The 12,813-nt window shown below is 33.6% G+C and overlaps 1 protein-coding gene across 1 annotated transcript in view; it reads left to right on the top strand.

Moving 5' to 3' along the window:
- Positions 1 to 708: 708 nt before the first annotated feature.
- The window catches only part of LOC127708954 (uncharacterized), a 208,916-nt gene continuing 196,811 nt past the window's right edge, over positions 709 to 12,813 (top strand). The window contains exons 1-2 of the mRNA XM_052214167.1: positions 709 to 826; positions 6,186 to 6,415. Of these exons, the coding sequence (XP_052070127.1) occupies positions 816 to 826; positions 6,186 to 6,415 (241 nt within the window). The 5' untranslated portion in view covers positions 709 to 815. The remainder of the gene's footprint in view (positions 827 to 6,185; positions 6,416 to 12,813) is intronic.

Raw genomic sequence — 12,813 nt, forward strand, 5'->3', positions numbered from 1 at the left:
ATATTTTTTTGGAAGCATGTTAGGTTGTTTAAATACAAGTCAATTGTGAAAGCAATTAATGTTGACATTTGCCGACAGATTGAAATTGGTGGAAACAGTGTTTTCATTTTCAGAGTCCAGATATTTTGTGATCTTATCAGTCGTGACAGTACATGCTCTATTGAACAGTTCATTAAGTATTCATCAATAGTGATATTGAACTAAACTGTAGTAGTCATGAATTTTAACAACACCAAAACAATCAATACTTATTAGCAGAATAATATTATTATTATTAATATTATCTAGTACATATCGAAGAATTAAGCAACATAACTATAGAAGGTTTAAGTTTTATAAATCTATCATACATTGCAGTCTTTAATGTAACAATAACGCAATGTAACCGTAGACCCAAATATTATTGTTACATTCGTAATTAATCGGTTCCTTACCCAACCCTGCATTCCGGCAATTAGTCTCCAATGTACAATATTTTTTATATTATTGTTACATTTCCATGTAACCGTAGCCAGTGCCTATAGATATATTACATGTGAAACTTTGAAATGTTGTTTTGTATATTATCATATGATTTGTAATGGAGAACACTAATGTAATATTAGTTATCTTAATAAAGAATCTGAAATCTGAATCTACTTTTAGAATTTTATAATTTGGCGCGAATATAAAACGAAAGTGAAAGTAGTACTTCAAGGGGGAGTAAGTCAAGTAGTTAAAACGAGGCAGCGCGCGAGATGATATTTTGAAGTCGAAGTTGATGATGCAGAATTTCAACAGAATTCCTGTGTAACTTTATTATCTAATTAAGGGTTATGTCGTCCAGGTAAATAACTAAAAATATTTAATACTACGCTTAAAGCCGAATACCACAACCAGAAAAAGAAAATGACAGGTCGCTCAAGAGTTTCGTAAGGTTGTCTGCGTTGTCACACCCCTGTACTTTGATGATGAAGTCCCTCCTATGTAGGGTCTGCTTTAAGGCCACAAAGGATGAAGAGCATAGGGCAGAGTCCTTTAACGGGATCAGGGAAACTGTATTAGTGGCGTAGCTAGGCCATTTTTAAGTGTACACCCGAACCTTGTCGAAGGGTCTGAGGGCCCCAGTGAGTTCAGGACAGAGACCTCCTCAGTGTCAGATTCAGAAATTTTCATAAGGGGGGCCCACTAACTGCCTCAGAGTTTGCCCGCTCCAGTCAAGCTTCAGTGATTCCCTATATAATCAACCAAATTTTTCCCACGTTATTGAGAAAGAAACATACTTCAGATTTACATCCACTTGATTTGACATGTTTGAACTTTGATGGATTGTTGTTTCATTGGCAATCATACCACATCTCCTAATTTTTATATTAAGAGCCTTATTTGTTTATTTTTTATGTTTAATTTATTCATACTTATAAAATTGAGGAGATGTGGTAAGATAACTAATGAGACAACTATTCACCAGAGTTAAAATGAAGCTGTAGTATGCAGTAATAGGCAGCCCACGTGTACCGTACAGCCTTCAACAATGAGAAAAACCCATACCTTATAGTTCGCTTTTAAAGACCCTGATAAGAAAAATGTTAAATGTTTAAAACAAGAAAAATAACGGCCTAAATTATTTATATCATAGCAAAAGGAAAAACAAATTTGAGGGACTTCAACCAATGCCAACCACTGTTCGACAGGTACATAAAGAATGTGACGGGAGTTAAAAATGTGAGCGATCAACCCTCCCCATACCCTGGAACAGTGGTGTAACAGCACAACATAAGAACAAACTGTAAAAACCAGGATTAAATCAAAAGATTGTTCTGTATGAGGCTCAAAAACCACTGATATAAAAACAATAAAACTATAAACCCAACGAAATAAGAGTACTCGCAGTTACTGAAAGCTAGTTCAAAGCCAATTTCAACCAATTGTTAATTTAGAATCTCATGTTCATCATGTTCATGGTTTTAAAGAAAATTCCAAACCAGTTACTGTAAAATGTTAAAAGGAAATGTGGGGTAAAACCTCCAGGGGGGGGCACTTCCTATATACAAGGTGATAGGACGTGCCGCTGAAATAGGTCACCTTTTCAAGCTTGAAAATATGTGAACAGGTCGCAAAAACCTTGGTTTTCCCGGCTGTTTTTATCAACCAATTTTCCTCTTTTGGCACTTTGGTATTCCACTCTTACATTACACTCGACATGAAACCCAAACAATATGGGAAAAGGTTACATTATTACCTATGCAATATATGAAAAGGTATACATTTTTAAAATCTAATTTTTTGAAAAGGGTGGGGTAACAGAACCCCAGCGGCACCCCCTATCAATTAAGTATTGAAGTAGCCCCCCCGAGGGTAAAACAATCAATCGACAAAAAATCCAAAACTTTAGAGATACACTACAGTTAAAAAGTAAGTCTCCATTTCAATGTTGTCATCCCCAAGGGTGACTGGGGAATAGAAGTATGGTCACCATTGGTCTTCCTCCGACCGGCGGTAAAACCCTCGTCAAAGTGGGGCGTCCGTTTGGCTGTGCGGGATGTACAAATTTGCAGCCACGTCCGGTCAGAATGGGGACGTTAAATCCGATGCCTCGTGTAAAGAGAGTGCCACGCTCTTTGCACGTTAAGAACCCTTGCAACAACTCTTTGAGGGGTCCGTAGGTGACCTGTTGCCAGGCTAAATTTCTGTCCCTATCCAATATACCCTCATTTCCCGTGGCAGTCTAAATTTCTCAGACCTTAATCCCTTAATCTTTTACAGAACCTACCTATTGTATTTATTGTGAACTTGTTCTCGTCCTGAATATGCATGAAATATTTGCCACTGGACGTTAAGCAACCAACAATCAATCAATCAATGTTGTCGTTCTATTTATTATGTTGACTACATCTAATTATTTTCTCCCCATTTTATGCACAAATTTAGTAAATGGACACATTTAAATAATTTATTTTCATGTAATATAAAAATGCAAACCACACATTGTATATCAGCAGATACATGTAATGAATTCCTTTAAACAATTGAAAACTGAGTAAAATTCACAGTAGATTCAGACTTCGACAGAAAATTAACAAATATTTAATATGATACCATTTGATTAAAAAGTAAATTTAGTAACTTTTATCTTTAGTAATTGAAGAAATAACTACAAGGCTCATGTGTTTTTATCAAATTCTTTTAATTTATTTAAATAAAAATGTTTTCTTCTCCAAAATTCATGTGTACCCTGGGCGTTTTGACATAAATGTAGCTACGCGCCTGTGTATGATTGCCAATGACTAAATGAGACAGCTATCAACCAAAGTCCAAATGACTTGTATCAAGATCAGGATATAAGGAACTATGGTTCACAGACTATATACCTTCCACAATTAGTAAATCCTGTACTGTATAGTCAGCTATAGAAGACTTAATATTACAAAACGCGATACCGCCTGATTTAGGCCAAAAAAAAATATATGTCTGTTTACGGTTACTCGACCGACCCTACTTTTGAGCGTCGACCCTAACTTCCCTAAGTCATTTTATTTCCGTCGTAATGTGAAAAATAAACTGAACTTGGGTCAAAAGCGAAGTTAGTGTTGCAAATAATATAAATCAATTGCCTGATACATCCCAATGTTCACAATTGTGAATATGACAGCTGTTTTAAGGAAATTTGCAACTCGTGTGATGAAATGAACACTTTGCCCCCATTTTTTTCCAACCAATTACCAAGGGTAATAATCCAATCATTAAAAATACGGGTAAACTCGGCCCATGATCAACTCAGACCACGACAAGACGAAACGGCATGACTCAAAATCATGTCACAAAAAATAAAAAGAAAAAAGAAAATAAAATGGAAATACCGACCTTCCTACATTGTATGACCTACCCTATTTTTTTTAAAGTATGTAACCTTAAACAGACATATATTTTTTTTGGCCTTATGACATTTCAAATATTGAAAAACAAAGCAAGTAAACTTTTATTTTTGTGTTAACTGAAATATATATTCAAACTCGTAAGTCGAAAATAAAGTGACAACGTCATGGCAAAAAAACAAAAAAAAAGACCAAAAGACAAACAACAGTATACACAATGATACAAAACACTACATAGAAAACTAAAGACTAAGCAATAAGAACCCAACAAAAAAACGGGGATGATCTCAGGTACTCTGGAAGGGTAATCAGATCCTGCTCCACATGTGGCACTGGTTAAGTTTCTCATGCAAGTACAAACCCAGTGATCAGGGGTTTCATTATTTTTTTAGACTGGAGGTACCTTTGAGATTATAGGGGGAACCAAACCTAAATGGCGAGGGGTCTGGGGGCCGCTTAAGGCCCCCAGTGGGTCCAGGGGTAGCCCGGGTAGGGGCTTCAGGGGGGCAAAGCCCCCCGGAAGCTCATGGATTTTAGGGATTTCAGCCTTAATTTTTTACTTAAAAAAAAATAGGGTAAAGTCTGTAATATTTGCTTCAATTTTGGGTAAGTTAACATTGAATTGGTTTTTTTTTAGACATGCTAGAGTAATCATCTGAAAATACATTGCTTATAATTATTTTGTAATCAGTTATAAAATATGTATGACCATGGAAGTATTATATTATTGTCAATATAATACTTCCATGGTATGACCTATAATGCAGGGGTTTCATGTGAAATGTTGTTTTAATGTTTTGTTTGTTTTTATACTTTTATTAAATGTTTTGCATTTGTTCAATTTTGTGAATGAAATTTCATAAGTTACATAGTATATTATTAAAAAAAATTGATGATAAAACTTGTTGTAACTTTTTTTATTGCTTTGTTATAATCACAACTGTGTCAATTGTTTGTGTAAGTAATTTAACAGTGTCATGCTCATGCAAACAATTAAACAACATGAACAATAAACATGCTCTCATGCAAAACAGCAAACAAACGTTTTTGATATACATGTATGCTAAGTGTTGTGATGGTTATAATTATCACTTCTCCTACTTTGGAGGTGTGCCTAAATTGGCAGAAGATAGATCTATACTTTAACGCGGACTTCGACGAAGACACCTTTAAACATCATGAACATACACATGAACGGCGTAGAACGGAGATTATCAAGGAATGAAAGAAATTAGATTTGAACGATCTTCAAAAGAATTTTACACATTTTTTTTTGTATTTTTATTTTTTCTGCCGGTACCAGACGCTTCCGTAGGCGGGTAAAAGTACCGGGTACCGGGTCTTAATGAATGCACTGAGTGATAAGTCCAATTAGGTAGGTTAGCTTTGAGGAAAAGAGGATGGGATTGTGGTTATTACAATTTGAACATATCTATCTTCATCTGTGAAACATATATTCCATAATAGTCAACCAACTTGTGATGGTGTCTAAAATTTTTCGAAGGAATGATTTCAACTTGGAACTTTTCTTTGTGAGCAGCAACCATCTATCAAGGAAATCATGATAGGAAATGCAAGCTCTGGAATCTCATCTCAACTTAGAGATATATACTCCATATGCAGGCGCTTCGGGAATGTTGCTACATAGAAATGGAAAGTTCACAATTGGGAAGCTAAAATCATCTCTTTTGTCATAAAGATTTGTTTTCAACTGACCATCATGACCATTGTTGTCAATTTCTAGATACAAGTCAAGATATGAGGCAGACTATATGAATTGAACAGGATTTGTCTCAATATCGCAAATATTAAAATCGCGTTTAAGTCTAAAATGACAAAATCGCAATAATAAATGTACGCAATTATTTCTGAATTTACAGTAGTAATTAAAATAATATACATGTAGCAATGTTCACAGTTTCTTAAATTAAGTTCTAAACCTGCAGATATTGTACATGTGTTGTCCTTCACTTTAATGTGCTGTATATCATGTATATTATAGAAGTTTTCATCATGTTCATTCATTATCATCTTAAACAGTTCAAAAAGATAGAAATTCACTAAACAATATTAATTTATTTAAGATACTACAAGTGTTAAACTGGATAAAAATTAATACTTGTGAGTTGTTTTACTTGAATTAGCAATTAGTCCAATGCTATTTGTTTTGTTTTTTTTCATGATAACTGTTCCATGTGTTCAAAAATGTTGAGTATCAAATTTGAAAAGTCTATTTTTCTCTTGATTTTTTTGTCTGTGCAATGGCTTTATCGTAAAAAAAAATATTTTTCTTTCAAAATACATGTACATGTAATGCTTTTCTTCTTTTAGGATGGCTGATATTGAAAAATCCGTCTTGGAAATGTTAGTTCCAATCTTCCCAAACTTGACACAGGAAATATTAAGAGCAAGTGTACAACATCCTAGTAACCATGGAGAACCACTGACATCAGAGACACTTCTTCAGAGATGTATTGATGACTTGTTAGAATTGAGGACATTCACTGAAAAGACATTGGTTGCTTCTCCGTACAGACAGCCAACCTCTATAGATTCTGATGGTAAGTCTCAAAGGACTAAACTCCTCTATACAAACAAACAACCTCAATAGATTATGAGGGCAAGTCTCAATAGACTATCTTCCTCCATACAGGCAACCATTTGGTCAATACATGTAGGTTCTGATGGAAAGTCTCAATAGACTAAACTCCTCCATACAGACAACGGTGAAGCCTATTTCAACTGATTTTTATACGACCACAAAAATTTTTTTTTCCCTCAAGATTTAAGAAATTGTCAATTTTCCAAAGGAAAATTGGGGGTCACAATTTATTTTGCTAATTCTTGGTATATAGTCTGAAAACAGATTTACTAAGTATTGCGCAACAGCACAGTGTATTGCACAACAGCAAGAAATCTTCAATTGAATATAAATTCAAATCATATAACCAATTTCAAGTTCTTTGACTACATTTATTCTGTGTCATGCAGAAACCTATAATGTGTCAAATATTTAATTACAATCCAAATTCAGACCTGTATCAAGCTTGAATATTGTGTCCATTTTTGCCCCAACTGTTCAGGGTTGGACCTCTGCGGTCGTATCCAGCTGCGCTCGGCGAAGCAGTTTATTATAGTTTGTTCTTATGTTGTACTGTTACACCACTGTCCCAGGTTAGGGGGAGGATTGGCGACTTCAAACGACTTTAACCCCGCCACATTCTGTATGTGCCTTTCCCAGTCAGGAGCCTGTAATTCAGTGGTTGTCGTTTGTTACTGTGTAACATATTTGTTTTTCGTTCATTATTTTATACATAAATTAGGCCATTAGTTTTCTCGTTTGAATTGTTTTACATTTGTCATTTCAGGGCCTTTTATAGCTGACTATGCAGTATGGACTTTGCTCATTGTTGAAGGCCGTACAGTGACCTATAGTTGTTAATTTCTGTGTCATTTGGTCTCTTGTGAAGAGTTGTCTAATTGGCAATCATACCACACTTCTTTTTATATGAGATGATTATTGTTGAGTTTTTCCTACAAAGAGTTTAAACAATCTTCTAGATTTCAACCACATTTTGCCTGAGGAAACATAGAGCACAGGGTTCAACAAACTCAGAATTCAAGTCAGATATATTTCATTTAATTTTAAAAAAAAAACCGAATGTTAAAAATCTTTTTTGTGGATGCATGGGCTATGTGTTTCCTGTCCAAAAAAACCTAACTGAGGTCATAATTTAATGTGCATATCACATCTTCTTATTTTTATACTCTTTCATTGAATTTGTTAAAAAAGAAAGATTAGTGCTAATTATGACATCACATTAAGTATGCTGATATGCAAATTTTCAAACAAAAAAACCTATTCCATTTTTAGCCATAATTAAAGCTATGATACATTGTGATAACGGCCATTAAATCGTAATTTGAAAATTGATCTAGAAAAAGGGTCAATATTTGGACCTTTTACAGTCAAGGGTGTAACTTGAATAAGTTATTAGAGAAAAATAACATACAGTTGTTATTACAGATACTTTCATGAGTTGTCTACTCTTTTTTATGCCCCCGCCGTAGCGGAGGGGGCATTAAGTTTTACCCTTGTCCGTCTGTAGGTACTCTCTAACTTTATTTTGCCTCAACCAAATGTTATGAAACTTATACACAATGCTTATTACCACAAAACACAGATCAAGTTTGAATTTTGGTGGCGGCACTTTTACCGTTCTAGAGTTATGCCCCTTTACAAATGGAAAAATTGCTGAATTTTTCGTTTCCATTCTCTAACTTTAGTTTGCCTCAACCAAATGTTATGAAACTTATACACAATGCTTATTGCCACAAAACAGAAATCAAGTTTGAATTTTGGTGGCGTCACTTTTACCGTTCTAGAGTTATGCCCTTTACAAATGGAAAAATTGCTGAAATATTCGTTTCTGTTCTCTTACTTTATTTTGCCTCAACCAAATGTTATGAAACTTATGCACAATGCTAATTACCACAAAACACAGATCAAGTTCAAATTTTGGTGGCGTCACTTTTACCATTCTAGAGTTATGCCCATTTACAAATGGAAAAATTGCTGAATTTTTCGTTTCTGTTCTCTAACTTAAAGGGAAACTTCGCAAAAAAATGAAAAATTCATATTCTGTTCATTATGTATAAAAAAGCACAAATTCATAGATATTAAAGTTTTATTCTGCAAGTTAAGAGATCCCCATCGATTTTAAATTTAGAGTAACAATTCACCGCATGCGGCCATTTTGACATCCTCCCCGAATATTGACCACGATATATCTATAAACCACAAAGGACCAAAACAAGCAGTAACCTAACGTAGCCGTCATTGAGTGTCGATATCTTGTCAAGCGTACGGTTGTTTTATCCGACAAGGAAAGCATAAACAGTTTACCGGGTCACAAAAAAGATTATGATAGACATGGTTGTGCAACCTTTCCTAACTAACTTGATACGGAAAATGTAATTTTATATATATTATTTTTTAAATAACTAGTACTTATAGTATGGTCTGTCGTTTTGAAACTGTTTTGTTTACGAAGTATTTAAAACAAGAAATTGAAATTAGTTAAAAAGTTAAAGTTATAAATAAGTGTTCCGTGTAAAATTGTTTTGAAAATCTAGTTTGTTCATAATTGTTTTATGTAATAAACTTTTTAAAATAAATTCGGACCTTCCCTTATCTGATCACCAGAATGGCTAAAGGGATTGTTCCCAGAGGTATTGTGAGGTGACACGTACAGGTATTCAAGCGATTTCCTGTCGGGCTTTAAAACTGTTTTTACACAATTACATAAAACAAGTTCGTGCATCACTTCTTTTCTGGGGGTATTGATCAGTGTACACGGCCGATAACATGTAACTTCCATTTTGAATCTATCAGGTGTAATATACAACTTTGTATAGCGTATCCGATAGTGACATACTAGTCATTGCTAAACTCATACGCTTGTTTATAAATAACATTTTTGGTGTAAAGAATGATATTAATGAAAATTAAAATAATTAAAAAAAAAAAAAATTTGATGAAATAAAAATCTATTTACACATTTTCCAAGGGTAAATTGGGGAAAATGTAAGTATATACTCGTTGTCAATAATTATGGACATTTTGAAACATACAAATATTGATTTAACAAAATGTGCGGCACTTATCGATCATTGGTTTATACGCCTAGATGGAAGGTTTAATACGGAACTATGGATAGTCGCAATATAGAACTAATATCATACAAGTATATTGAATATACGAGAGAAACATCCAGAACCAATCTGATTTAAATACAGGTCGATATCTAACTTGCTTTGGTTCATCGAAGCTATAGACATAGTAAAATCACAGATTTATATTTCAATAAGATTATTTCGAACAGTTTAAGAATTCGTCATCATCACATTTTCCTGGTCCGACATGCATGTTATATTTATATGCCACTGGACGTGCACTAATGATCCCCAAAAGCCTATTTGAAAAAATAAAGAAACTTCACTCCGGATAGACTGATGGTAGTTGTATTAACGTCTGGTCAGCTAGAGGGTTGATTTATTTATTTAGTTAGCTTGTAGGGGATTTAACCACTCTTAATATTGCACTTATGCATTAGATATTAAATGACAGTACCGGTAATATAAGAGAAAATATAAATACGAAAAGTCGCATATCTGATAGAAAAGGACTCACCATGAACTATAGGATTGTACGTACGATTGTCATTCTAAATCGCATAACGGACAGTCATTTAAATGCATGCATGTACGCTGTGATAAAAAGGGGTGTCGCAGTTGCAAAGTATTCATCATAAATCTATTTCAAGTTTATTATTTCCTGTTATTTTTATAAGTTAACGCAGAGACATGTATACACTAGATCTCTATTTAACGACAAGCAACTATATAAATATCTGAATTTGATGTGACTTACCGTAAGATATACTGTTCCTCGATTTGGGGGGGGGGGGGGGGGGGGGGGGGGGGGGGAGAGCATTTCCGGGTATAACAGAGCTACTTGTATATTACCTGAATGTGGTTAGGTGACGTCCCATGAGGTCTTACGTATACATGTCCATATTTATAATGGTTTCTGATATAACAATTAGGTTTTATAACATTCACACTTTTGCATGTTCTGTATACCAAATTCGTATCTTTTTTTCAGACCGAATGAGGATGTGAATATTTTCCAGGATCAAATTCATTTCGGGATTTTTTTTATTTCTTTGTATTAAATCTCAGAAATTTACAGAATATACTGCCTGTCCGCTTTAGGAGTTTTTTGTCAGTTTAAACAGACGTATATATGTCTCTGGTTTAGAGTGGGTTTATGAATGAATGATAAGTCTTACAAAGGTACAAGATATCAAGCACATTGAAAATTGATTTCGACGTTCTGTCTCCATTTAAAAAAGGAAAGTTGACGTTAGATTGATTCTGTTCATTTTTTTAAACATCGTTGGTCAAATAGCTTAAGAATTATATAAATACGTTGTGAGATTTATAATATTTTAATAAGGGCATTCCTGATTAGGTAAATGAAGATCGCTTTGGACGACAAAACTATATTTTTGTAACTGATAATTTTCTCTGCACATTTAAATATTCAAGGTTACCGATGATAATTTAAAATAGTACTGTTTTGATTTATACGCTCGTTTTCGTGGGCCATTTATAATATTTATATAATTATTTTATTAAAAGTGATTCAGAATTTTGATGTTACAACAAAATACTCACCTATTTATTTAAAAACTGAGCAAATGCAAAATGTTAAAAATATATATATATAACGGCGATTAAGGTATTTTGCCACCATATTCCTCCCTTAATAATTAAAAAAAATCTGTCTCATACCTGCAACGGTGAACCCTTGAGGCAAAACAACACTCTAGTGAAGATCAAAGGATTAAAATTACATAATGCTAATCTTTTAATTACCGTGAATTTAACCACGCCTTTACCAGGTGGTGTCAGCATAATACACATGCATTGTATTTACACAGTACTAGACTGAAGCAAGGATTTGTATAGTAAGACAATCCTCGACTGAAGTAATAGGGGAGAATACAAATGTGAATTTCTATTATACTATCAGTTATATATGTTGTTCAAAATATCCGTCGAAAAAAAAATCTTAAAAAAAATTCTATTGTATGTTTGCTTTTATTACTATAATCATATCAGAAATCCTTAAAATATAAATCGTAAATTTTAATTTAAAAAAATGCACGGCTGATCACTTTTCTTTCTGAATTGTTAGTTGGTTAATAGATACACCAAAAGTCGTTGATGCGCTTTAAATCGCGTTATAAGATGATTAACGAACAAGACTTTAAATGAGATTAATCCACTCCCGGCATGCAAAAAGACTTAAACTACTTCACATAAGTCAGGAAGTTTGAATAAATAGAATTAATAATTCCCAATTTTCTTCTTTATTAGTTTTCATATCCAGATAAAACTTGGTGAATATGTTTTTAATGGTATTATGAACATAATAAGATGATAAGTAAAAAATCGCGAATTTTCCCTTTAAGGATGCCTCAACCAAATGTTATGAAACTTATAAACAATGCTTATTAACACAAAACTCAGATCAAGTACAAATTTGGGTAGCGTCACTTTTACAGTTCTTGAGTTATGTCCCTTTATAACGTTATATGCAAGCGGGGGCATCATCTGTGTCCATACATCTGTGTCCCATGGACACATTCCCCATTTATTTCTTAATCTATAGTAACATATGTTTGTTATCAGTTAAATATATCATAAATATTTTTATTTTCAGTGGGCACTTGGGAATTCTTGTACTTTGCGCAGTAACTTAATACATAACCTTGATAACTAATTTTCCAATTCAATGAATACATTTTTGATCAACCATGGTAAATCAATGAGACAAGGCTTTTAAGTAATAAACTTAGCTGTAATAACAAGGCTTAGTTAATACAGGCATGTAACTTATCATATGAGACACTTGGGAATTACTTAATCTTGTGCAGAACCTCATTACATGCTCTGATCATTATTTCTTACAATAAATTAAAATACATTGTGATATGTGTCTGAGCAAAGGCTTTAAAGAGATGTAGAGAAGCTGTAATAACACCCTTTAGTTATAACAGGCATATAATATTTTCTGTAATAACATAGGTTTACTATGCATGATTGGCAAACTATGAACTGTTATATCTTTCTAAAGTTTAGTATATACAAAGACAATAATAATATCAATAGAGCTTGTATACAATTCAACAAAATAAAGGATGTATATTGCCCTTTTCAAACATGTAACATACATATGTTATCACAGTTTTTGTCGAGCCTTCGACTTTTGTCGAAAAAGCGAGACATAGCGATCCTTCATTCCGTTGGCGTCGTCGTCGTCTGCGGCGTCCACAAATATTCACTCTGTGGTTAAAGTTTTTCAAATTTTAATAACTTTCTTAAACTA

This window comes from Mytilus californianus, unplaced genomic scaffold (genome assembly GCF_021869535.1).
Source record: "Mytilus californianus isolate M0D057914Y unplaced genomic scaffold, xbMytCali1.0.p SCAF_7, whole genome shotgun sequence".
In the NCBI taxonomy this organism is placed as follows: Eukaryota; Metazoa; Mollusca; class Bivalvia; order Mytilida; family Mytilidae; genus Mytilus; species Mytilus californianus.